Source organism: Terrapene carolina, unplaced genomic scaffold (assembly GCF_002925995.2).
Source record: "Terrapene carolina triunguis isolate 2854851 unplaced genomic scaffold, T_m_triunguis-2.0 Scaffold85, whole genome shotgun sequence".
Taxonomy (NCBI): domain Eukaryota; kingdom Metazoa; phylum Chordata; order Testudines; family Emydidae; genus Terrapene; species Terrapene triunguis.
The window spans coordinates 33,065,371-33,092,537 of record NW_020664436.1 but is presented as its reverse complement, the minus strand read 5'-3'; the positions used below and the strand labels follow the sequence as shown (position 1 = coordinate 33,092,537).

Sequence of the window (27,167 nt, the reverse complement as noted above, 5' to 3'; positions counted from 1 at the left end):
AATGTGTGGTGTAGCCTGGGTATCCCTTGTAGACTGATAGGTTATCAAAGGCTGCATTGAAAAGATTTTCAGATGTGATCACTGCATCCTATAGCTCATTGTAGAAAGGGGAATCGGTCTCTGAAAGGACAAGCTAAATACCTTTATTAAAGTGTCTAATGCTCAAGTGACATAGGAGCACAAGCCTCAGTGCACGGCCATGGCACTTGGAGCCTGATCCAAAGCCTACTGCAATCATGGAACAATTCCTACTGATCTTTTGAAAAGCCCAGCCCCTGTTGTGGTTTAGGCTGAGAGTGAAGGGGAAAGACCCTACACATTCTTCATATCCATTATTTTTCTATCATCATCATCTAATTCATGTTTATCACCACAAGAATTAACCCTGAACAAATTCCCCAAGTCCAAACATCCTGCACATGGTAGCAGAGGCCAGACTCTCAAGTGCTTTGTATCAGACCATGGCCAGTACTGGGGCACCCTTCAGTGAGGGGAGAGGTGGGATGGCAGCACCTACTGGCATGTAGTAGTAACCAGAGCTTCCCTGGACCCCTATCATTCTCCAGCTGTTTCAACTCATTGCGGCCATTGGCAAGCAACATAACTTGCAGCAGCCTAAAGGCTGCTCTGGCTTATGCTTGCACACAGTAGCCCCAGGATACGGGGAGTGTAAAGGTGAACTTTACAAGGCCATGTTTGCACCCTTGCGGTGCACTCCTTGGCCATAGCAGAGCAACTGGCCCATTATCTCAGAATGTAAAAGAAAACAATCATACTTAACCAAACAGCTGTGTTTAAAGGGCCCTAAGTCAATGGGAGACCTTCTCGGGGTTGGTCCCATCAGATGCTGCAGCAGCAAGAAAAATGGAAGCTGAGGAAACTTTCCTGTGTTACTTTAATCAACGCCAGCTTTAAAAAGTGATTTCTCCTCCTCCAACATAATGGACTTATCTCATGGCGGGATCATTACTGCATGTTTCCCTTTACTGGGATGATTAATGAGCCATTTGATATCACACCTCCCCCACTGCCACAACATGCCAGCCAGATGTAAAGAAACCCCCCCAACTTCCAACACAGTGCAGTAAAAGGAAAGCATTTGCAGAACAGGTTAAGGGTTCTTGATCCAGGGCCCTGGAAATGGCCCATCTGAAAAGATGATGGGATATGCATTATTAGGGAGGTATTGAATACAAACATATACACTTCACTTTGTCTTTTGGAAAGGAGTGTGCACTTGCTCCTGGATCACTGACCTAGAGGAGAGTTTTGCTATTTGCCTCTGTGGGAATAAGATCAGGATCTTCAAAAATGGGACATATTGGTCAGAAATCCCCGAGATGGTTTACAACAGGAAGAAGCACAAGTTGATTTGACAGTAGGTCAAAAATAATCAACTGATTAATAACCTTATTCCCACTCCCCAAGCATAGGGATGGCAATTCAGCCCAGCCTTTACATGGTCACACAAGCCCCTCCTCCTCAGGAGACTAAGAGGGGATATGATAGAGGTATATAAAATCCATGAGTGGTGTGGAGAAAGTGAATAAGGAAAAGTTATTTACTTGTTCCCATAATATAAGAACTAGGGGCCACCAAATGAAATTAGAAGGCAGCAGGTTTAAAACAAATAAAAGGAAGTTCTTCACACAGCGCACAGTCAACCTGTGGAACTCCTTGCCTGAGAAGGTTGTGAAGGCTAGGACTATAACAGGGTTTAAAAGAGAACTAGATAACCTCCATGAATTTAAGTCCATTAATGGCTTTTAGCCAGGTTGGGTAAGGAATGGTGTCCCTAGCCTCTGTTTGTTAAAGGGTGGAGATGGATGGCAGGGGAGAGATCGCTTGATCATTAGTTGTTAGGTTCACTCCCTCTGGAGCACCTGGCATTGGGCACTGTCAGTAGACAGGATATTGGGCTGGATGGACCTTTGGTCTGACCCAGTACGGCCATTCTTATGTTCCCATTGAAAAGACTAGGGACAAGATCCAAAAGGGGAGTCCTCACCCTTGGCCTGCGCCTGCAGATATTTTGCAGGAGGAAATGCTCAAACTCCTGCTTCCAGAATGACGGATATGATTCCATATCCCCTCTCCAGCATCCAGGCAGTTGTTTGCATAAATCCCAAGAAAAAGGGATTTGCACTGTTATTCATCTGGAATCTTCTCTGGACACCTCCCCTCATTAAGATCATTCTAAGACAAATCATTAGCAGGTGCCTGTACATTTAATTAGTTCCTCTCATATCAGAATATGAACCTCAGAGCAAGGTTTGTTTTGTTTTTACTGAAAAGCACAGTTGGTAGCAAACTTATAGCACTAAGCCTATGAGAAGCATCACAAGGAGGAAAAGGCTTCTCTGACGAAAAGCTCAGCACTGCCAACCTATCCCGAACCAGCCAGCCCAAACACGAATAATTTCCTGAAGTCTTATGGGCAACCCTAGGGAGCTCAAACAATTTCACTTACTATAGTCAAGCCTTCATCAAGGTCTTTTAGCCACCAAGCAGAGTCTAGGAGAGAAGGAGAGACAGAGGAACAGAGAGAGAGAGACAGACAGAGACTCATGCACAATTTATTAGAAATACATGCTCTCATGCTCGGTTAGGGCCCAATCCAACACCCACTGAAGTCCGTGGAAGCCTCCATAAATACTGATCAAGTTGCTTATGAATTAATGATTTTTGTACCAATCTGAAGAAATAGCTCAGCATTCTTTCCTAAAGCACATCCCTAACCAACCTGAGAAAATACAGCCAGCATGACCGAAAACAGTGGCTACCTCTTGTCCATATTACAGTCAAGGTCACTCAACTAACTTTACTGATGGGGAGTAATTAAAAATAACCAGTCTCTTCTTTGCTGGAAGTATTCCCTGACTGGTTTGCCCAAGTAGGCAAGACAGGGCCAACAATGGTTCACAAGAGTTGCTCATTTGAAACATAGCTGAATAAAGTAAAATCTTTTTGTTGAAAAAGACACATGGGAAAGTCAAAAGGGAGCATTTTGCCTACAGGGTCGATTTCTAAATTGAGACAGAAGGAAAAAAAAAAAGTACAATAGAGATTTTTCCAAATCTCTTCAAGAGAGGAATCTATAGGCTGGAAATAAGCTTGCAAGACACCCTCATGTAGGAAAGCATTAAAAGAAGAGATTAGAAAGTGCAGACCTTTACAGCTAACCTCAGTCGTTGGAAAGACTGTAAAGTCATTGATTACAGACAAAAATAGGAAAATACCTGGACATGTACAAGCACCACAATGATAGTGAATATGGATTCAAAGGGAAGGTCAGAATTAACTAATTCCTTTCAATCACAGTTTGAATTTCCAAGGATGAAGCCACAGATGATCTACCTGAACCTTCAAAACAGGTTTAATCAGTGGAAGGATGTTGTAGTAGTTGGATCAGGTGAATGACACGTAAGACTGCTGGGTTCTTTTCCCAGCTTCCCCCCAACTCACCATGTAACCGAATTCTACACTGATTTACACCTCCACTGACGTAATGGAGAGTAAGTCCATGGATAATTTGGCCCATTAGACTTCACCTTACCAATCTGTAAAAAAGACCAACAATAAATAATAATACACCTGTCTGGGGTGTAGTGAGATTCACTGATTATATGGGATACGCTTTGAGCTGCTTGGATGAAAGGCTACGTTAGGCCAAAGTATTTCCTTCTAAAATGTTGTATACAGAGTGTGCTAGGGTAAAACGTTACAGGAGCAAAATCACAAGAGAAGGGCTGGTGGAATGAAATGTCCGGTCCCACCTCCTCCTCCTCCTGCTATTGCCCACAGTGAGATCCGTGGTCCTCAGTGATGCTGTTGTATATTTCCGCACAGCAGCACATGGCAGGGAAGGGAGAAGCTGCCTCGAGGTGGCCTCACTTGTGCAGAGACAGGCCGCACTCTCACTCTGACTGGAAAAAGCGGGTAACACAATGAGGACTCGGTTCAACCAAACACAAAATGGCAACAATGATTTTGGCTTCAAATGGTCAGGAGCTGGGAAACAGAGTGGCAAGGAAGAACCAGAGGAGGACACGTGAGCTGGGATAACGACAGACAAACTCTAACCATCACCGCGGTGTCTGGCAACAAAAAAGAGGAAATCAGCCTGTGGAGCTGTATAAACAGAACATAAATCAGGGCGACTGTTCTAGCAACCAAGCAAACTACTTCCCGGGGCTTTTACACGGTTGTGGGCGCAGTGCTGTACCTGCTACAGGAAGGCTACTGCAGAATTGAGGAAGGTACAGTAGAGGGGAGTTAGAAGGATGACAGGGGTGAGGTAGTCACGCTTAAGAGAGTATTAAGAAGTGCTCAGTTCTCAGGTTTATGTGGAGGAGCTGGATCCCAAAAGCTGCCTAGGGAGAGTGGAGGGGACAGAAAGGAAAAGAAATAATAGCCCAGCACTTGAACCTTTGAAGGCAACGCTGCATGGACAGAGGCTTGTATTTAATCCCCAAAGGCCAGATTCTCTTTACTGAAGTTCTCAACCTGAGCCCCGTAGCAAACGGAGTAAAAGGGTTTTGTCCAAAAACTCTATTCAAGTTTGGGGCATGGAAGGTCCAGCACCAGGAGCATGCAGAGACAGGCTGCAGCTGCTACTGCAGCACAGCCTATGGACTGGAGTTAGAAAGTCCCAGTTCCTGACACACAAATAGCTTTGCTCCCAGTTCCTCCACCCACTATAAACTATGGATATGGTGCGAAGGGAGCGCAGTCACTTACACTTTACCCTCTTCATGCAAGGAACGAGTTGCTTTAAGATCTAAAATGTCCATTTAAGCAGGTACAGGATTTGAGCCTGAGTTCTCACTCAGGCAAAACTCTGAAGGACTTTTGACGGAATAAGGAATGGAAGACTGGGCTCAAAGAGTTCGTCAATGCGATGAGAACCTGACAAAGGCAGCAATACGTGGTACAACCACTGTGGTATTATAACAAATCCATGGTAACCTACAGCTTCACAGTTAGCCCCCGTCCCCATTCTCCTCCCCAAGGGGTACTTGAAATTTTATGGCTAGAATGGGATTAGGTAGAAACTTCCCCTATGGAACATCTCTCATCCCCTCCTCTGAAGCACTTCAAACTTGCCATTTTCCAAGACAGACAGGACATGGGACTAGATGGACCCCTGGTCTGATTCAATAAGGAGATTTCTCTGTTCTTAAGTTTGATTTTACAAATATTTTATCTAAGATTTGGACTTTTCCTCTCTATACTATATTCTATAGTCCCGTCCCCTCCCCCCAACTTTGAGAGACACTTAAAAATAATTCTACAAAAAAGAACCTTGACATTCCAAACTATCCACTTGTCATGATGTGCATTCATTGAGAGGGGGGGAAATTACATTTGTGCCTTTTTTTTAAAAAATACACTTCACACATTGTAAGATTATTCTTCACATTTCTCTTAAATTTCCACTTACAGTGGGAGTGCTCTAGACAACCAGGGAAAAAAGATGCAATTCTGATGTTCTAAGATATGCTTTTGTGAACCACAGCAACCAGAATTTAAACAGAGCCCACAGTTCAATGTGCTGCACTCTCAGAAAAGGATTCTCTAACAGAGCTCTCAACCACAAGTACAAACTCTTTGGCATTCTCTGAACTCTGTTGTAGCTTATAATAGAACACTGGTTTTTGAGTCAATTCAAAACTACAAGCAAAAGTTACAATAAAATTAAAAGGCATGGCCTTGACTCAAATATTTGCAATACTATTCAAAGGTAACACTTGAAATCAACTTTTCTTTCTCTCTTATACCTTATGTTTCCAGGAATAATGGGATATGGTGTTTTTATTGTTCTCCTGCAGAACATTTTTATTGACTTACTACACTCCTGTGAAAAAGAAAATTGCTAACTTGGGTATTTCCATCCTTGCTGTGATTCAGCCAGGTTTAAGGTTATAATAATAAAAAAAAACCAACAACAGCTGCAATGATAGGAACACATGCGATCATTAAAGAAGGGGAAGGAGTAACCAGGCTGTGACTGCTACAGTGTCATTCCAGCCTTTCTAATTTGCCATGAAAGTTTCAGTTATCTCAGAAGATGATAGAGGGGAAGCCTATGGCTGGTGGGTCCCCAGGAAACCAATTACACACAAACACGATGAAAACCGGGAGAAGATTGCCCCAGAGCAGTGTTAAGGAGGGAGCTGGGCTCCGACTGGTTGGCTATGGCCCCAGACCAGTTGAGCAATTTACAGGACTATTAGGGACTTGCTCTCGGATTGGCAGGGTGCTGGCCAATGAAACTATTCACAGGGATTGGAAAGCTTGTCAGTCTGAGCCAATTCTGTGAGCTTTCCTCTATGCAATTGGTTTTAGTCCTAAGAAGAGTCTCAGTACAGATCCTATTTAGTAATATACAGTATTTAAAAATATGTTAATTTCCTCCCATACGAGTTAATTCCTGGAGTTGCCTCAGCATAACTGTTGCTGTAAGCAACATGTCAGTACATTCTCGGTAGGTATAGGGAAGTTCCATATTTATTTTACAATACATCTGTAAGGCATATAGCTAACATAACTGACATATATGCAACAGCATTTGAACAACCAAAGCTGCTTCATCAAGATTTCCACTTGGTCTAGTCCTGAATAGTATAAAAAAAAGTGAACACATACAGAAATCAGGGAGTTGAAGAAGGGCAACTTTTTCCAAAGCTGTGTGGCTAAGTTGCATGCACAAAACATGCAGCTACACATGCGGAAAGTGAAACTACACACAGATTTCATTCGGTCACAAATTAATTGCTTCTGCAGACTCTAGAAGGTTTTTAAATTTACTGACAATACTAGGGGCCCATTCTGCCCTCAGTTATACTCGGGACAACACCAGTTTTGCCACATAGAACAGTTTATTTTAACCTTTTAAACCCTGTTACAGTCCATATTCGGAGCTGTTGGGAGTTATGTCAGTAGGGATCCACTCCTGTTTCCACTGCAGCCAATGGTAGCAGGTCCCGTGACAGCACTCGCACACGTATAATAGAAACATACACAAGCTCATGCAGATTTTAAAGAGATCTCATTATTACTCATGCTCATTTTGAATTGTATAATTCTCTTGCCTGTAAAAGATACTCTATGGACTGGAGCCATGTCAGAAAGCCCAAATGTTATGTTTTTAGCATTAGACATTTAAGAGCTATTTCCCCCTTAAAACCCAAGACCAATCCTTTATTCTCCTGCATATGAAATCAACATTCCCCTTTGAAAAACAGTTGACTGCTTCTTTACTAACAAAAAGAGTATACTTTGGGTATAACAAGAACTGTTCTCTTCCATACCATGTAGAAATCCAGAACATGACCCAGTCCTGTGTTCTGTCTGGGGGTCAATAACCACATGAACTTCAATGGGAGTTCTTCCAATAGAGCTACCAGAGTTTGGTTTAATCAGCCCTCATTTCTTGTTCTAACTCCACTAAGTAGAAGTACCATAGGAATTAAGTGTAAAATTTTCAATAGTGCCTTAGTAATTTAGGAGCTTAAGTCTCACCAAAAGTCAATGAGACTTAGGCTCCTAGTCACCTTTGAAAATACAATGTAGGTATTTTGGGATTCTAAGTCACTTAGATGCTTGCTCTTTGGGATGGGAATTCCCATAAAAAGAATACCAAGATCATTTATTTCATTATTATTTTTGTGTAACACAGTGAGAGGGGATGGCTCAGCATTCACAGTATGGAATTATAAATCACTCTTGGGGCTTGAAGAGTTCAAGCTGAACTGATGTAGTTAAATATAGTCCAGTAATCTATTGCTCCCATCTACCCAAGATAATTATAGTATTCTAGTCTACTATATTATTGCTCCGATTTAACCATAGAATCAGCCATTTCTCTTATACGATTCTTTTCTTCAAAACACCAAGTGCTGAGATTGCAAGCAAATATTTTTATTACTCTATAATATGATTGGTCAGAGCGTCTGGAAGAGGAAGAGGGAAGGTTTGGAACAGAATTCAGGATTACAGGCAAGAGAAGCACTCAAATACCTCATCTCTTTCCCCTCGCCGGATGCTTGCTCATATCAGCTCTCTTACCTTGAGCCCGTTATAACAGAAAGACATGACAAACCTGGCTCTGAAATTTCTGCTTTGACAGAGTGCAGTAAATCTATGATCAGATATTATGGACTCGGGTGGTCCAGAATCAGGAAGCTTATCTGTGAAATATGGGACACAGAACAATCAAACAAAAATACACCTGTGTATACTGGATGCCACCTTTTGATCTAAAGTATTTTCATTAGTAGAATGGAAGAACGAACTGTATCCTAAGATGAAATATTCCTAGCAATTTTAAAAGTCTATTATAGCATTAGGCTATGAACAATGGTAAATTGCCTTCAGTACATTCCACTAACCCCCGTTTACAATAATACAAGCTTCCTTTGGCTGAGATATGTTAATTCAGCTGGGCACTAGATCTCTGACTCACATTGCTAATGAAGGCAGAGAGGCTAAGGCTGTGCAAATATAGTATGGATGTATTACATGCTGGATCTGCCAAATAAACAGCTCTACTTGGTGCAGAGAGTCATGAGATTTAATGTAGTTTTGTATTGTTCTACCATCATCAAATTTTGGCAAAAACCAAAACAAACAAAAACAACCCCTACTAACTATTTAGCTATTGTAAAAGATAGGGGCCCACAACCATGTGATGTTCGGGAACCTCTCCATAGAAGCAACTGTAGCAAGTTCATAGCAGAGATCCTCAATACACAGAAAACAGGACAGTTTTCCCAAGACTGTTACTGGAGTTCTGCTATTGGCTACAACAGTTTGTGTGACCAGATGAGCTAAAATTGAGGTGTCCCAGCAGAATGTGACTGAAGATGTTGCCAATTAAAGATAAAATACATACGTTAGAATTTGTAGGGAAAAGCGTAGCCCTGTAAATTAAACAAAAGTAACTGACTATAGGCTACAACGCCTCCAATTTTATTTTGAAAGGCTCAGTATTCTTTTACTCCTGTCCCTTTCTGAACCCTTCAATTTAAATGAGCTTGCTGTTTCCTAATGAGCCATGAAGCCTGCACCTTTTGGGGCTCAGATGTGGCCCAGGATCTTTTGGGCATCTCAACAGCATGATGAACCCATCCCACCCCAAATCAATTGATACTATGTTTCAACGTGCTATGGGATTTTTCCCTCCTCACAATAAACACAGTGGTTACAAACTGTCATTAATTATCTGTTAAGCTCCAAGTCTGGGATATTCAAAGGAACCTCAGAGAATAATTCACTCAGCACTCACTGAAATTCAATAACACTGGGTTCCTAACTCCTCTGACTTTCGGGTTTCTTTTAACATTAAAACACAGAGGAGTGCAAAGTTGCTGTGAAGCATAATACGTTCTCTAATCCCTGTTGAAGGTTAAACCCTGCAGCATCACACAAAATGTGACTGACAGGCACTTACTAGCAACGAGTACAGTATGCAACAATTCATTAATCTTGCTAGCGTCACTACATCCCTCAACCACATCTCAGTGTCCTGCGAGCCTGCTCGCTTGCTTTGGCTGCAGCTAACGGTTGTAGATTACTTTTTCAAGCAGCCAAAGTAGAGACCTAAGAACCAGTCCTGTAGATGAGCATCACATTCAAACAGAGAAGCCTCAGTAGCCTGCTTATTAAACTAGCCTATTAAACTGTTGGAACCAGCAAAGTGCTCTAGTGAGGATGAGGCAGGAAAGAAAAAACAAAGGGCTTCTTTTGTATTTGCAGTACCATAATCAGCTTTCATAGAATATCAGGGTTGGAAGGGACCTCAGGAGGTCATCTAGTCCAACCGCCTGCTCAAAGCAGGACCAACCCCCAACTAAATCATCCCAGCCAGGGCTTTCTCAAGCTGGGCCTTAAAAACCTCTAAGGAAGGAGATTCCACCACCTCCCTAGGTAACCCATTCCAATGCTTCACCACCCTCCTAGTGAAAAAAAGGTTTTCCTAATATCCAACCTAAACCTCCCCCACTGCAACTTGAGACCATTACTCCTTGTTCTGTCATCTGGCACCACTGAGAACAGTCTAGATCAGTGGTTCCCAAACTGGGCTTCGTGAACCCCTGGGGGTTCGTGAAATGTTACCGAGGAATCTCGGGGAAAAATTCCCTAATGGCGGACAGAGCTGTCCTTAGGGACCCCAGGCAGCACGGGACCAGCAGCCTCTGAGCCCCGGGACTTCCAAGAGCTAAGTAGATCAAAGCAAGCATATCTATCACACTGAGGAGATTTAAACTTCAAGACTCCTTATAAGAAATGGAAAGGGAGGTGGATATTTTTTGCTGTTTTTAAAATTAAATAGGCAGCTAGTATTGTTTTTAAAATTATTATGAAGAACAAGTTTAAGCTTTGCTGTAACGTGTGTTGTTTGCTTGAACTGCTCAAGACCTGAATGCTTGTATAAGAGGAACTCTGAGTTGGCTTCTTAGATACCTTCATGCTGTTTCACATCTGATACTTCTTGATGAAACATAGGAGCCTTGTCTTATAACAGGCTTATTCAAAGTGATACAAGCTACGAAAGTGAGATCTTGGAAGAGAGTTGCCATTTTCATAATGTAATAAAAATACTGAAATGATCAATAATTAATAATAAACAGTGTGTAATAAGCATGTCATAAAAACAAATTTTATATTTCCAAGATCACTGCTTTTATAATTTATACTCAGGTAAAGGAGAAAATCCCTGGAAATATTCTTTTTTTGGAGGAGGTTCGCGAGACTTGACATTTTGGTGAAAGGGGTTCACAGGTTGTTAAAGTTTGGGAACCACTGGTCTAGATCCATCCTCTTTGGAACCCTCTTTCAGGTAGTTGAAAGCAGCTATCAAATCCCCCCTCATTCTTCTCTTCCGCAGACTAAACAATCCCAGTTCCCTCAGCCTCTCCTCATAAGTCAGTCGAATAGAGGGGAATGATCACATCCCTCGATCTGCTGGCTTTCTTTGGTCCCTTCCTCCCTTATTGTTCAGGGAGAAAAGATGATGTAGTAGTAAAGGCACTAGGCTTCACCTTGGTCACTCGACTTAGACCCAGATTTTTAAAGGTATTTAGGTGCCTAACTCCCATTGATTTCAGTAGCAGTTAGGTGCTTAAATACCTTTAAAAACCCTGCTTTAATCTTTCTGTGCCTCAGTTCCACATCTGTAAAATGGAGCTAGTAGCACTTTACTACCTCACCGGGGCATTGCAAGGGTAAATGTATTAATGATTGTGAGGAGCTCAAATACAATGTAATGGGGGTCATATAAGTACCTCATATAGATAGTAGAATAGTGTCAAATGCCTTAGGCTATAACCTACTGCAAAGAACTACACAAGCACCATCCACCTAGACAATAACCCCTCTACCTCTTGATTGGAGTGTCAAGTCCCCTCCAGGATGAAGGAATGCTTAATGTGGCTCTGCCTCTCTTTTCTTAGACTCATCCCTCTCTCTTCACCTCCCTCCCCCCTTTTGAGCAGTTGACTGAACATGGATGTCTTTCTACAAGAGAAGCCATAGTTCCAACCACAAGTTATTGGATTAGATGCAGGAACCACAGTGTGTCATGCAAAAGGCAGACTGGATGGCCACAGTGGGCCGTTCTGGCCTTAAAAGTCCATGAATCTATAAACATTTGCATTTCTTTAGACCTGATGTAAAACTCCAAGACCAGGAGAAGGTATTTGCAATAGATAGTGTCACTGGATGCATAACTCAACTGAATGAATGAACATTAAATTCCTCTCCTGGGCTTTCATGATGTCCCCAAGCCCACACTCTACACCAGGGGTCAGCAACCTTTCAGAAGTGGTGTGCCGAGTCTTCATTTATTCACTCTAATTTAAGGTTTCGCGTGCCAGTAATACATTTTAACGTTTTTAGGAGGTTTCTTTTTATAAGTCTATAATATATAACTAAACTATTGTATGTAAAGTAAATAAGGTTTTTAAAATGTTTAAGGAGCTTCATTTAAAATTAAATTAAAATGCAGAGCCGCCAGGACCCGGGCAGCGTGAGTGCCACCGAAAATCAGCTTGCGTGCTGCCTTTGGCATGCGTGCCATAGGTTGCCTACCCCTGGTTAATAGGAATACTCATTTGTGTATGACAGGGCTCTGTAGCATAGACATCAAGCAAGACTAAACAATGACATTTTCAGATGGTGTGTTACAACCTCACAGCCACCAACAATAATCTTTAGCCACAAGAATGGGGTGGGGCAGGAAGGAACACGCTCTGACTGCTGATTATCAATATATTCCATTGATTGTTCAGTGCCGGTAGGGCCAATCAAACTGGTTTAAATGAAAAAGCAATTCAATCATTTTCCCAAACTCTGGAGTTTTGCATAAGTATAAACAAAAAATTTCACTTTAGCTCCCCTCCTCTCCATTTCCTTACCCAGTTCAGGACTGGAAGTTCAGAAACTGGATTTTGCAGAGAAATTTCCAGCTCAATTTTGCAGACTCCAGAAGGCCAGACAGTTCAGAGAAGCAACTTGGGGAGATTCACTCATCATTTTAAGGTACAGTGCAGCTGTGTCCACATCCACTAACCCAAACCCCCAGTTCTCTCACATGCACTGGAACAGCATTGCTTCTGGACTGGTCTGTCTACAGCCCAAATTTTAAATCTACACCCACATTTTTACACTAGCAACTGAATTGTGGGTGTAAGTCTGGAGACCTGCACCCTAATTACCTGATTGTAAGTGCAAATATGCACCAGGAAGTTACATCTGCTTTGCATCTGGAAATTCATTAGGCAAGTGCAAATAGTACCTGCCAAAAAAATGAAAGATGGGCCTTTGCCCTTTTAAAAAGCTATTCCTACAAGTGATCTTCAAACAACTTACCCACAATGATGACAAAAGCAAAACTAGCCAGCGTCAGTGATGATCCACTGCTGACCATGTTGATAAGCAGCTGGAATAAAGGATATAGCAGCAATAAGGCCCAGAAGAGCCAGTTCAAAAGAGTCCATGGCCGCCGAGGTGGCACTATGGGAGTAGCTGGATAGGTTCCTGTTCTGTAGTATTCTTCTTGAAAGGCATCCTGTTAGAACAAAGAAACGTAACATTTGAATCCCTATTGGATAATAGAAGCAGCCTTCTATAATTCTGATATTTCTCTTGCTGAACAGTAGTTATTCTGAAAGGAAGATGAAACATCAAGTGAAGGCCGGAAATCGTGTGCTTTTTAGTGAAAGTTCATTCTCCTGAGTACATACCGATTAGTGTTCCCTTCCTTTGCTCGTTTAGATGAATCACATGCCCGCAAGTCTACAGTTTTAATGAGGATCCAGTCTGACCGACACTCAAAGAGGAATGTAATGTGCACAATTTTGTGTACATTCTTACACCAATAGGTATAGGACTGCTGTACCTACAGGCAGCAGTGACAGCCCTCAGACAAATACCCTTGGTACATCACAGAAATGTCTAGGAATGCTTTCATCACCAAACCCTCTGCTTTCTAATGTTTTCTGCAACATGTATCTAAACAGTTTCCACATTTCAGCTGGGAGTTCGGGGTAGTACCAGCTGGCCTCTTACTCCAAAGAATGTTATTCCTCAACACCCACCTTTTTGACTTGTCCTGTGGTGGGTAACCTGCGGCCCATCAGGGTAATCCACTGGTGGGCTGCAAGACCGTTTGTTTACATGGACCGCCGGCAGGCACGGCTGCCTGCAGCTCCCAGTGGTCGTGGTTTGCCATTCCTGGCCAATAGGAACAGCGGGAAGCAGCGCGGACCGAAGGGACGTGCTGGCCACCATTTCCCGCAGCTCCCATTGGCCGGAAACGGCAAACCACAGCCACTGGGAGCTGCGGGTGGCCATGCCTGTGGATGGTCAACGTAAAACTGTCTGGCGGCCCGCTAGCGGATTACCCTGACAGGCTGCGTGCGGCCCGCAGGTTGCCCACCACCGCTTTAGAGGCTTGTCCACATAAGAGGTTTGAAACCCATCTGGTTTTCAACTAGAGGACTTTTCCTGTTACCATAAGTAGGAGAGGGTTGTGCTTGTGGCACTGAAGGTCTTAATTCCAATGCCATCCCCTACATCATATAACAGAGAGAAGCATGTGGCCCTTAGCTACTTGCTCAGCTCAAGCTCACTATTTTACCTGTTCCCACTGAAGTCAATGGAAAAAGCCCTCCAACTGGCTTTGGGATGGAGAATCCAGCCCTTGCAGCAATGTTTATCGGGGGGAGGGGGAGGAATCCACTGAAGCTGATGGATTTACACCAGTGTGAAAAACATTGTAAGAGAAGTTAGAATGAGGCCTTATCTCCCTGTCCATCAAGTTACATTGTTAGCTTTGTGACAGAATTCATTAATAACTAACTCTTCAGCAGCCAGCATTGCCCCAAACAGTTTAGGAAAGGTTATTTAATTTCTGCTCTTTTACATGTACTTAAACCCTAATTTACACTAGCAATTCTTTAACCAATAATAATTGGAGCAATTACAGGCTACTGCTGTTTTATCTAACTCCAAGTGAACATACAACTTTCAAAAGATTATATAATAATTAAAATGTTATTCTCTCTTTTTAGGGAGATTAGAGAAAAGTATTACACTCTCTCTCTTGCCTGTGAACTAGAATGTACTGAAATCATTATGGTCAATTAACTGTCTTGGGCAAATTACCCAAAATATGAAATTTCCCTTTAAGTGCCTTGAGGGTCTGGCTTATGAGCAGGTTAACCTAAAGCCACTCATTAGTATATTAGGTCATGTCACATATAGTTATGTTTCTAAACACCAGAATTAGTCAGGAATTCCTAATTTTCCCTTGCTGTTAAGACATCACCACTAGGGGGATTCTGCACTACCATAGGAATGGCAGTGCTCTAGCCTTGCTCTCCGCAAGAGGTTTGAGACCGACTTAAGTCTTACATAGTAGGTGCAAGGACTCAGGTTTCTTCACCTTTACCAGGGCATCCACAACGTCATGGATAGCCTGGTTAAGCTGGGTTGCCGCCATTCTGTTATGGAGCCAAGTTTCTCGCTGTGAGGAATTTTCATGTTACTTTGCAGATAAGGTTGTTTGAATCTGAGCCGACCTGTCTGCCTAGATTTCTAGGTTTTTATGAGGTCACTCTTTAACCATGGCATCCATGAGTAGCTTAAGTTTGTTAAAAATATTACATCAAGTCCTGAAGCATTAAGGCAGCCTGATGCAAGTGAAGGGATTCAGCAAAAAACTCCATTGAGAATATTAAAAAAAAAAAAATCTATTAACATAGCAAACATTTACTGAAATTTGTTTTGGTAATTTGTGTTTCCACATTTCAGGATGATTCCTGTCAGTGGTTCTCAGTTAAAGCACGTTGATTAGAAATCATTCAACACTGTCACATTTGTGCATCTCTTTCCATTTCATTAATTGAAGGGCCCTGTTCAGCACTCTTCACTCAGTCAAAACTCCCACTGAAATCTAGTTTTACCTGTGTCCGGAGTGCTGGATAGGACTCTTCATAGATGTAAGGGCAGAAGGGACCATAATAATCTCCTAGACTGACCTCCTATATATCACAGGCCATAGGACTCACCTGAGCTGATTCCTGTGGGAACCGGAGCAGCATTTCTCAAAATGGGGTCCATGAGAGTACTCCAGGGAGCCCATGGGCCCCACTGATCAACTCCTTTGCCTCCCTCCCAGCACCTCCTATACGCTGGGAACAGCTGTTCAGCAGCATACAGGAGGCACTGGGAGGGAGGGGATCAAGGCATGGAAAAGGTGGGGTGGGAGTGGGGCCTGGGGCTGAGCAGGGAACTTGGGGGTCCATGAAAAATTTTAAATCAGAATAGGGGTTCTTGGGTTTCTAAAGTTTGAGAACCACTGAATTAGAGCATATAGTTTAGAAAAACCATCCAATCTGAATGTAAAGATTTCCAGTGACAGAGAATCTACCACAAACCTTGGTAAATTGTTCCAATGGTTAATTACCCTCACTGTTAAAAATGTGCATCTTATTTCTAGACTGATTTTACACACCCCCAACTCATTCCTTAAGATTATCTTTGTTAAACTAAAAAAATTAAACTCCTGGAGTCCATCACTCTAAGGCATGTTTTCCAATCTTTTAATCATTCTTGTGACTCTTCTCTGAGCCCTCTTCAATGAATTAAAAACAAACATTAACTGGATTAAAAACTGCTTAACTGATAGGTCTCAAAATATAATTGTACATGGGGAATTATCAAGTGGGTGTGTTTCTAGTGGCGTCCCACAGAGATTGGTTCTTGGCCTATGCTATTTAAAAGTTTTGTCAATGACCTGGAAGACAACAAAATCATTTCTGATAAAGTTTGAGGTGACAAATATTGGTGAAGGGATAATTAATGAACAGGACAAGTCACTGGTACAGAGTGATCTGGTTTGCTTAACTGGGTTCAAGCAAACAATGTGTTTTAATATGGCTAAAAGTAAAGTCATACATCTAGGAACAACTAATGTAGGCTGGAGGACTGTACTTTGAGAAGCAATGGCTCTGAAAAGAACTTGGGGGTTAGGGTGGATAATCAGCTAAACATGAGCTTTCAATGCAACACTATGACCAAAAGGGCTAGTGTGATCCTTTGATGCCTGAACAGGGGAATATCTAGTAGGAGTAGGGAAGTTGTATTACCTGTTTGGCACTGGTACAACCACTACTGAAATATTGTGTCCTATTCTGGCATCCCTTACTGGTCTCTTTCTGTCAGCTACCAGCAAAATCCACATGCGTACTTATGTCCTTTTAAATTGTGTAGATTTAATTCTACATGGATGGACTCAATTGATTTCAAGAGAGTCACTCCTGATTTATACCAGTGAGAAAGATAAGGCATGGGCTCCGGGGATCTAAAATATCAAAAATATTTATCTTGCTCCTTTTATTATCCCAAAATGTATTTTCCACTTTGACCTTCAGATGCTGGTGTCATTAATACAATATAGTATATTTAACACAAGTAACTTTACCCGATGAAAAGTCAAACTGAATGAACTGAAATTTATTTAAATAATCACAGTTTTGTGTACAATGAAATTATGAACCCGACCCCCTCGAAAGAGCTGAATACCCTCAATTTCAACTGAAATCAATGACTCAAGGGTGTTCAGTACTTCCCAGGAGACACTCAGCAGGATCAACTGCTAAATTTTGAATTGCATGAGTTTTGTTGCTCTATCTGCTTCCTTTTATTTCCAGTTGCTAAAGTGCTTTAGGTGATTGTTTTTACATCAGAACAGAAATACTAATGTTTGTCCTGAAGCCTATGACAACTGCCTCCTGAATAATGAATGGGATAGATGTATATATAGAGTCACCAAATTTGGGCTGTTTCAGACCAAGGGGGGATTTGAAGGTGGCAAGTTCCGAAGTCTGAATCCTTTTTGGATTAGTCAGAAATAAAAATTGGAGGAAAAAACAAAACAAAACACATATCCGAATCTTTTTATACATATATAAATATATAAAGATGCACGTTGCTAACACCACCATTAATCTCCACGGCAATTTGCCATCGATCTTCTTGCCAAATTGTGTTGTGGGAGCACGTTCACGAAGAACTGGGGCAAGACAAATAAATTCAACATCCACCTGTGTCTATGCCACATGCACTCTGGTGTTCAGAGGCTGAAAGGCCATTGCATTAATTCTCTGTGCCACCTAGTCTATTAGCAAAATATGCCATATCCATGAAAGAGATGAAATTTTGCTATTCCAGAAGAACCAACTCTACAAACTTGATTAACAGATCGCTCCACTATGCAAATGTGTCCCATGGACTGAATTACTGTCTCCATCTCCTAGTTATGTACATAGTTCAATTAGAAAGTTGAAGTTGGAAAATCAAATGTTTTACTAGAGCTCAATAATATGAACATATTTTCATCTGACCTACACTCAACACCCCATTTGTTCAGATAATTGGGCTGCCACAGCTGCCGTCTATTTGTTTAACCCCTCAGTTAATTTACCCAGGAAATAGGAAAGCATAATCAATCACTCTTGTAGAACAGAATGTGTGCCATCCACAGGAGCATATAGGGGAAGGAGCAAAAGAAGGTCAGAACAATAAAAGGCCATTTTGAAGCACACTCCTTTGTTTTGGTAGAGGAAAGGTTCTCGGGTTTCAGTGTGTTTGAGAGTTAAAATTGTGTTTGTGCTCACTGAAAGTGGAGTGTTTGCTATGGAAAAGAAACTTTATGCTGATTGTCATGTTGCCAACTCACAGCATCCAAAAAGCAAGAGTCGGCACCCAAAATTGTGGTTTTAAAAAAATAGTTTATGTTGGGGTTCCTTTGATCTGCATTCTGTGTTGGAGCGGTGACCCTAACAGCATCCCAATGCTCACTGGTATGGGTAGTGACTTTCAGTTGGCCTGACCAGTTGAATGTACTCAAACTCACTAAGGTCATAACCCGTATCTAAAAGGTGTTGTGTAAAGTATCAATAGAAAGCTAATAGCACACTGATCATTAATATTGGTACATGGTGTATGTGTGGAGGACAAATTCAACATAATTTCCAAGACATTTGTAATTTTATCAGTGTTTCTGCTAGGAATAAGTGGTATTTGTTTCCATTACCAGGCCCATTTATCTGCAAAGGCTGTGTTTGTTAGGTTTGCTATAATGGCTAAAACAGGAAATTAACCAAACTGAAATGGAAAGCACCCCTGTATTTACACTCTACACACTACTGTAATAATCTTTGTACAAAATAGGCTTTGGGAGGTATCATTTGAAAACTAATATCTTGATCATCAATATCAGGGAGAAATGTATGAAGCAACATTATACATAAAATTATGAATTCCCCCTATATGATATAGTTAGCACATGTTCAAACTCACATTGCCCTGAGTAGGCAAAAGTTGTTAAACAGGTCTATCCTAAACAAAGGAGTGTGTGTTTACCTCAATTTACATACAAGTAGTCAACAGGGTCCTTGAGTCAGAAAGGGCGGAAATGACAAGACACAAGGCAAATCTGCATTTCAGCATACACAGGGGAGCAGAAAGAGCCTGGAGCCACCTTCACCACCAAACTCTATATCACCTTCTTCACTGTTTGAATAAATTCTGTTTAGAGGGGCAAGTCCCAGAAAAATCTACTTCAAAGGGTGACTGGACTGTAAAAGTGAGGGCAAAACCACCCCAAGGCATCTCTCCATAGAATCATAGAAGTGTAGGACTGGAAGGGTCCTTGAGAGGTCATCTAGTCCAGTCCCCTGCACTCAGGGCAGGATTCCCCTCAGACCGAGGAAGAATTGGCTGCACAGAGCTGCATATTCTTCCTTCCTATACTTAATGGAATATTAGGATTTATAACTAACTAACTGGGTGTAGCCCAGTGTACAATAGGGAGAAGAAATTATACCGTATACCCAGCCTATTTGTGAACCTAGTACAGGATATTTTTAGACTGTTTACTGGCATTGCCTGAACATTAGCCTGTAAGGAAGAGATCAATAAGATATTTGATAAGTAATACAAAGGCTGTGACGGGAGACAGAAGTAGGGGAGAAACTGGAAAGCAATAATCACCATCTGGTTCAGTTCAAGCGTTCTACTGTCAATTGACTAGATATTGTCATGGGGGACAGAAATTCCATGGAAGAAGCCACATTGGTAGAGAGCAGTAACAAGTGGTACGTTAGTTACCTGTGAAAGGACCATGTGTGTTCACTTTATACCTTCCACAAGGTCATAATGCAGAAGGTGACTTCATATCATTGTAGAAATATACTATTTATGTCCCCCCAAACCATGCCTCAGTACCATGACTTGGGAGCTGGGGATGGGGCCGGGAGGGAGCCCAAAGACAAAGCTGACAGAACTACGTCTACAAGATCTTGAAAGTAAAATTTATACTGTATGTCCATATTAATAAGCTGCTTAAAGGAGTTATGGATAAAGCCAAGAACGGGGCTAGAACTTAACCAGTTCAGAAAAAATGTCCTTACACAAACAGTTTGAATACAGAAACACAGTAAGTGGTATAGCAGGTGGCTTAGTATTCCATGGATATGTTGAACATAGAACAGGTCTTGGCAGGCCCCATAGCCATCTCTGGGTCTGAAAAGTCCTATATTATTATACATCGAAAGATGTCACTCATACATTTCCTGGCTAATCAGGCTAGACCCACATTCCTTGCACATACCGACTCCCATTGACTGAAATGGGAGTTTTGGGTGTGTAACTAATAGCCCTGCAAAACATTGCCTCCTATGTTTCTAGACTAGGAAAACCCAGAAGCTGAGCAGTTCTGTCACTCTAAAGATGCCACACTCAAGTAGCAGAAAGACACTGACATACCTATTTTTTAAAATCATTAAAATGTCCTAAGTTAAAATTGGTTTTTTAAAATGTATGCGTCTCCTACACATCCTGTAGCAGAGATAGGTGCTCAGCCCATTCTGCTAAAATTACTTTTATGACTCTGTAAAAAAAAATATATTCCCAAATTCACAAGGAGTGGGAATATTGAATCTTCCATCTGCAGTGTACCCAGAGAGAATCAATTATGAGGTTTTCTTGCATACAGCACTTTTAAATGCCTTCTCCATGATTCAGAGGCAGCTACCATTTTGTATTCCTCTGTTCTCTCATTGAAACTTTATTTATGTTCTTTTAATATAAAATAAAGGTGATTCTGATTGATTGACAGTATAAGGCTAGGTCTACACTACAGCGGGGGTCCGACCTAAGATACGCAACTTCAGCTACGTGAATACCGTAGCTGAAGTTGCGTATTTTAGGTCGACTTACCTGGCTGTGAGGACGGGGGAAAGTCGACCGCTGCTGCGCTGCCGTCGACTCCGCTGCCGCCTCTTGCCGCGGTGGATTTCCGGAGTCGACAGCAGAGCGATCAGGGATCGATTTTATCGCGTCTTCACTAGACGCGATAAGTCGATCCCAGAAAACCGATTGCCTGCCGCCGGACCCTCCGGTAAGTGTAGACAAGCCCGAAGACTGCTTTTTGTGTATGGAAAAACCAAACACCTGCCCTACTAAAAAGCCCTGCTGCAGTATACAGGATAATATTAATGTAAATTTATCACCATCTAGTGGTTCCAAACAATAAACCAACCTTTTCTTGATAGAGTTTGTGAAGCCACTTAGAACATTCCTGTTCGTCTTCTGGGACTTCCTCTAATGGAATCCGTCTGCAAACAGTAAAGAAGAGATAGCAAAGAAAAAGTACAACACATTCATATTGTTTAATGTGGTGCTTAAAACTGCAATCTAATTAAATTACTACTCATTTACTTTACTAATTATTTTTTCCTTATAGTTCTGCCTTTTGAGGTACAAATCCTGGACATAGTGATGTGTAGTTTCAAGTGTAAGAGCCATATATAGTCTTTAGAAATATCTGGAGCTAGAGATACACTGTAAAAATTGCAGCTCAATGAAGACCTCTTCCAGGTAATATGATGGTTTGCATTTTTGTATTTCTAAATAAAAGTTTCAAATAGGTTAACTTCCTACCTCACAGATTAAGTCATCCCAAAATTTTGTTTTAACAGCTGAGCACTCAGAGGTAAAACTTGTTTCACTTTGCAATTAGGGTCAATCACATTTAGTGCTTTTGGAACAGCTATTCCGAGTGCTTAAAATGTCTTTATAAAACATTTGCTTTTTTACAATTGTAATTTACCAGTAAGAAAAGGAGATACCACAAGGACTTGACAATGTTCACTTCTAGAACAGTACCCAGAGCACCTGCTAACCTAAAGCACCAGTGAAAATTTTTAAATTGTATCTCTCATAAATCACCACCACCAGAAATGCATGTCCTGTGTGTTTGGAAAACTGCAGTTTTTTGGGCTTTGTAATGGTATGAAGCAGCCATTCAAAGTCCCAGCAATTCACAAGATACCAGATATTAGAAAAAAACATCCTGATTAACATAATTCCTGTCCCCCCAAAACTCCAATTCTCCCATCTTGAGAACTGCTACAAATAGAAACTAATACTTTTTTCACTATTGGCAAGCTGGAGTGCAGGCTCTCAGTGGAAAACATTCTTTTTCCTCTAGAAATCCATGAGACAGCAGCTGTTAGAGTGATATGATAATTTAAGTAGAAACAAACAGATAGGTCATCAGAATCTTAAAAATGCAAATTGTTTCATGATCAGCAAGACCTTGAAACACTTTGCTGGGCAAATATGATGCTTCCAGGATCAAACTTACCAGTGTTGGTCCTGAAGCAGTGACTGGAAAGGAAAAGTTTAATGCCCAATCCTGCGCTTACTTCAGGATCTACACAGGAAGTTCAACGGGGCAGAGGAACAGTGGACTGGTGAGGGCCATGTACAGCAAATCTATGTTCCCAGAGCCACCCTGCAGGATGATTCAGGGCTCGCAGAATGGAGAAAAAGGAGAAGGGAGGCATGCAGGGAGGTACATGTCCTACTTTAGAAGGATTGTTGAACACCTATGGTTAGAACAAGCTGCTCATTTGTGAGCAGTATATGAGCCGGCCACCTGACCACATTCTTCAGGCAGCACACAGGGATTTTAAGGTGTGCTAATGGGTATGGTAGCAACCTCTCCCCTCCAGTTCTCTCTCTTAGTTTGTTGCTAATTTTCCACTGGCAGTGTGTGGATACTCAGGGGTGTGTATATACAGTGGCTTCCTATTAGATCTAGTTGAAAAATTCTGAAGGGAAAAAATTGTGCTACAAGTGCCATTAAAAACATGAAATGCATAGGTACCCTGCTATCACCTGATGTTCTGTGCTCATGAAAATAAACCCCAAAATACAAACAAAGGAGCATTAGCCAACTGAATTAACACAACATTTACATTCACAGGGATTCCAGCTACAGATGGAAGCTTCAGATTGCAGCCAGGAACTCCGATTCTGCTGCTTGGAAGCTGCATCTGAATCAGCACATCTCCTTCCTTTTGTGGGCAGTGCTGTAGGTTTCCCAGTACAGCAGGGATTACAACATTATACTTCCACTTCTGGTGGACTTTCTAGCTTCAGTGGCCTGCCACCTAGATTCTGCTGGTGGAACCTAGACTGTGAATAAGGTCCTATATATTATCACACCTCTGCAGAGTGATAGCAGATTATGGGACCTTGCTGGTTGGTAGAGAAATCCAGGACGTGGAGTCCAGGTATTTCTCAGTGTAACTTGTTTTATTTACATTATCTGTACTAGTACCTACACAGAAGTGGTCACACAAAACACAGGCCGACCCCTCTTTCAGGATCTCACCCAAAACAACAATGGCATGTCCACTGGTAGCAATTAACTAGACACAAATCTTGGGGCAGACAGACTAAGGCAATGGGCAAACTCTTCCACGGCTTACAAAAGCTCCCCCAAAATGTAAGTGCATCACAAGATAAACAATCCAGGATTTCATCAAAGACTAAACAATGCTCTCATGATAAGGAAAAAAAAACCTGGTAAAACTATGTGTAACAGTGCACTCTGGAGACTCCTACCATATAGTGACACAATTTGAAAAAAAATACAGCTATAAATGTTCACCTGAGCTCCTTTGAAGAAAGTTTTACACCAATTTGTTATCAATTACCTGCAAGAAAAACCATTCCCCTGCTTGTTAGTAAAGTGCACACCACTATATATGGAAAAACCATGAGTATGGATAACTTGCCTTACATATAAATCTGCATGGTATTTCTTCCCATTTAAAACTCCCAGCAAAGTTGGATTCTCATTATTTCTAAAATTGAGCGTAGAATCATACACAGCTGAAACTACAAGGGAAAAAAAAAAAAGCTGTTTTACTGTTTGTAAAATCAATTTTCAAAGTTAACAGGGTGGTCTTGGTTATAATTAAGGTGCATTTGAAATGACATTTCATGAGCAATTTCAATTTTCCATATTCATTCTCTCTCAGACAGTGGGTATATTTAAACATATCGCCTCCAGCAGCAGCTGACAATAGTTAAAGTTGTAAGCAATGTCAAGATGACATGGATAATTCAAATACACATTAGTACAAGCAGGGCATCTAAGCAGGTTTTTCAAGACCAATACCAACACAATTTACTTTTAAAAGGGTTATCTTTTTTTCCTATGATGAACAGGTGGATGGGTGAGAGAGGGGAAAAAAGAAGAAACCAGAAGTGATTAATACAAGAATGAGAGGACACCCAAGGAAATTGAATGGTAAATTTAAAACTGATAAAAGAAAATATATTTTTGCATAAAGTGAATAGTTGAAGTCACTGCTACAAGATAGTGAGGTCAAAAGCATAACAGGATTTAAAAAATAAATTAGTCATTTAAGTGACTAACATCCACAGCTGATCTAGAAAGCATAAATGTTTATCTGGGATATAAACCCTCTTGCTTGACAATATAAAAGGTTAGGAACAAACTTTCCCCACAGTTTTTGCATCCATTATGGGGGTCTTGCATCCTCTTCTGAAGCATTAGCTACAAGCCACTGTCAGAGACAGAATACCAATTTAGACTCACTACAGGCTGATCTAATCTGGCAATTCCTACATAGGCACATGACTAAGATGAGAATCATTGGGATATGCATTTCACAGAACTAAACTACAGCCAAACTCTCAACAACTAGGGAATAAAACTTTCTGTAATTCATGAGATGGCCTGAATATTTCCCAGCAACAATAAAAAAAAGGCAAAGTATATTCTTAGTTCATTAAAATAGAATGTCATGGTACAGCTTAGAGACAGAGACAGGGAGAGAACGGGTACAGGAATAGTTTACAGAGATGGAGGGTTTTTATTTTGTTTTGAAGAGTAATAGACTTCAGAAGTACAGAAGCTAAATACAGTAGAACCTCAGAGTTACAAACAGACGGGTCAACCACACACCTCATTTGGAACTGGAAGTACACAACTAGGCAACAGCAGAAACCAAAGCAAATAAAAGTACAGTATGGTGTTATACCACTAAAAAAATTGGAAAGTTAAAAAAAATTACAAAAGATAAGGAAACTGTTTCTGTACTTGTTTCATTTAAATTAAGATAGTTAAAAAGCAGCATTTTTCTTCTGCATAGTGAAGTTTCAAAGCTGAATTAAATCACTGTTCAGCTGTAAACTTTTGAAAGAACCACCATAATGTTTCGTTTAGAGTTACAAACATTTCAGAGTTACGAACAACCTCCATTCCCGAGGTGTTTGTAACTCTGAGGTTCTACTGTAGATTGATACAGGAGTTAGCCTTTGAGACACTTTTTCTCTGCTGGGTCATAGAATTGGCAAACAGCAGTTGGTTCTTCTGACCTGATCTGGTCCCATTTGAAAGGGGAGGGGCAAGGTCAAAAAGCACGAGGGAACGGTTAGTGTACATCAACAGGGTTCACAGGGACACAATATGTAGCAGGCTAGTGTGGGGTAGATTTACACCCCCGTTTGCCACAAATTTAATTGCCCTAAATCTGTTAATTCTCTCTCCTGGAAACATGCTAAGAATTTTGACTTTGCACTGCATAGAATTTTTCCTGGAATTGTGGGATCAGACATCCTGTATGAACAGGTATTGAGCTGGAAAGCCTAATGCCTGCTCAGCAAGCCCAAACAACATGGCCCAATTCTCCTCCCACTTATTCCTGTCCTTGGATACATCCAGAGTAATTCCACTTAAGTTAATAGGTGTAAAATCAGTTGAGAGAAAAGAGAACTGGGTTCACAGTGTGTAGGAAGTTTGGTTTGATCTTTTAGAATTTAGCATAGAACTGCAGGGCAGTTCTGCAATAACCAGCCACCATATGCAGACTATGTAGATCCCACTCTAAAATCCAACCCAGCCCTGGTTTTAAATGTCCACGTTCACAAGGTGTTTTCAGCTGATTCTTATTATTGGAAATAAAAAGCAGACAAAAACATGAAACCCGCACAGACGCACATTCCTAGCTGCATGTTTGCACACTAAAGATAGGAAGGATCCACCTTTCCAAGGTTTCATATTTTAAAAGCCTCTTAGGGTAAAAAGTGGTTATCAAGCCCTGTATTACATCTTTAAGGATAAAAATAGCGGTAATGAGACAGTTTAAAGCTACTTGTGCAATAAGGAGTCTGTTAGGTTAATCATTACTTAGCAGCACAGAAACCATAAAAACAGGAGTCACTCAGCATTCATTCTGTTGTCTTACCCTATATACATAACAGTTAGAGCTTGTCTTCAGAGGAAAGAAAATAGATTCCTTTTCAGTCTGACTAACCTAGAGTATGATAATCAGTCATGAGGGGAATACTTTTTAAGAATATAAGCTCATTTGTTGTTTGCACGACACTGCCAAATTAATACTGTACACAGGATTAACACTCTGTTAGCGGGAAGTGAAGTAATTGTTCAAATTAACTCTTTGTTCAAAGCTTTTCCATTTTGTAAGCACAGACAAGGCACAACTATAAATTTATAAAACACAACAATGGAGGTGTCAAAGAGAAAGATTGAACAAGACCAGAAGTTGCCAGAAAGTTTCTATAAATAAAGTGGGATATGGGAAACAGGTTTTATTTTAAAATACATAAATACATCAAACAAACAAACACACACACACACAAACAAACAAACTTTACAATCCATAACTAGAGTTCAGCAGGAAGTGATTTTCCCCTCCCACATGAATTTTGGAGGTTTCAAACAATTTTCCCATGCCAAATCGAGACCAAAAAAAAAAAAAAAAAAAAAAAAAATCAAAGTATTAAATTTTCAAAAACTGAAATTATTGCAACAAAACATTTCAATTGACCCAATCAAAAACCTTTTTTCATATGGTTAAAATTGCTTTTGATTTTGTCCTTTTATTATTTCATCATTTCTTTTACTATAAATTTACCTACATTTCAAAACAAAAGCATTTTCAAACTGAAAAACAGAATTTTGTTTTGAAAATGTTGAAACAGGACATTGAATTTCCCATTTTAAATTTTGGAAAAAAAAAATTAGAAATTGACATTAAGAAGGAGTTGGGCCAGTGCATCTGTGACTGGACAGCTGATCTCAACTGGGTTTAAAAAGAGGACACCTAGGCCTAACGGGGGGAAAGAGAAGAGACATGGACCCAGTGAGTCTGAACCACTGAGCTGCAAGAAGCAGAAAGTTCTCTGGGAGGGGCTGGCAGAATCCCCTGGGAGAGGAAACAGTGGGAACCCTCTGGGGGGAAAAGGGCCTC

At 41.0% G+C, this 27,167-nt stretch overlaps 1 protein-coding gene across 3 annotated transcripts in view; it reads right to left on the bottom strand.

The window, feature by feature from the left end:
- Positions 1 to 27,167, bottom strand: part of AGPAT4 (1-acylglycerol-3-phosphate O-acyltransferase 4) — a 142,335-nt gene that overhangs the window by 1,028 nt on the left and 114,140 nt on the right. For 2 of the 3 annotated variants that reach the window (XM_029911061.1, XM_029911060.1), the window contains exons 6-9: positions 23,661 to 23,763; positions 21,113 to 21,188; positions 12,874 to 13,072; positions 5,324 to 8,192 (exon numbers count right to left, since the gene is read on the bottom strand). In XM_029911061.1, coding sequence (XP_029766921.1) covers positions 8,053 to 8,192; positions 12,874 to 13,072; positions 21,113 to 21,188; positions 23,661 to 23,763 — 518 coding nt within the window. In that variant the 3' untranslated portion in view covers positions 5,324 to 8,052. Of the gene's footprint in view, positions 1 to 5,323; positions 8,193 to 12,873; positions 13,073 to 21,112; positions 21,189 to 23,660; positions 23,764 to 27,167 lie in introns of those variants that run through there. The other variant, XM_024194747.2, reaches the window with a different exon arrangement.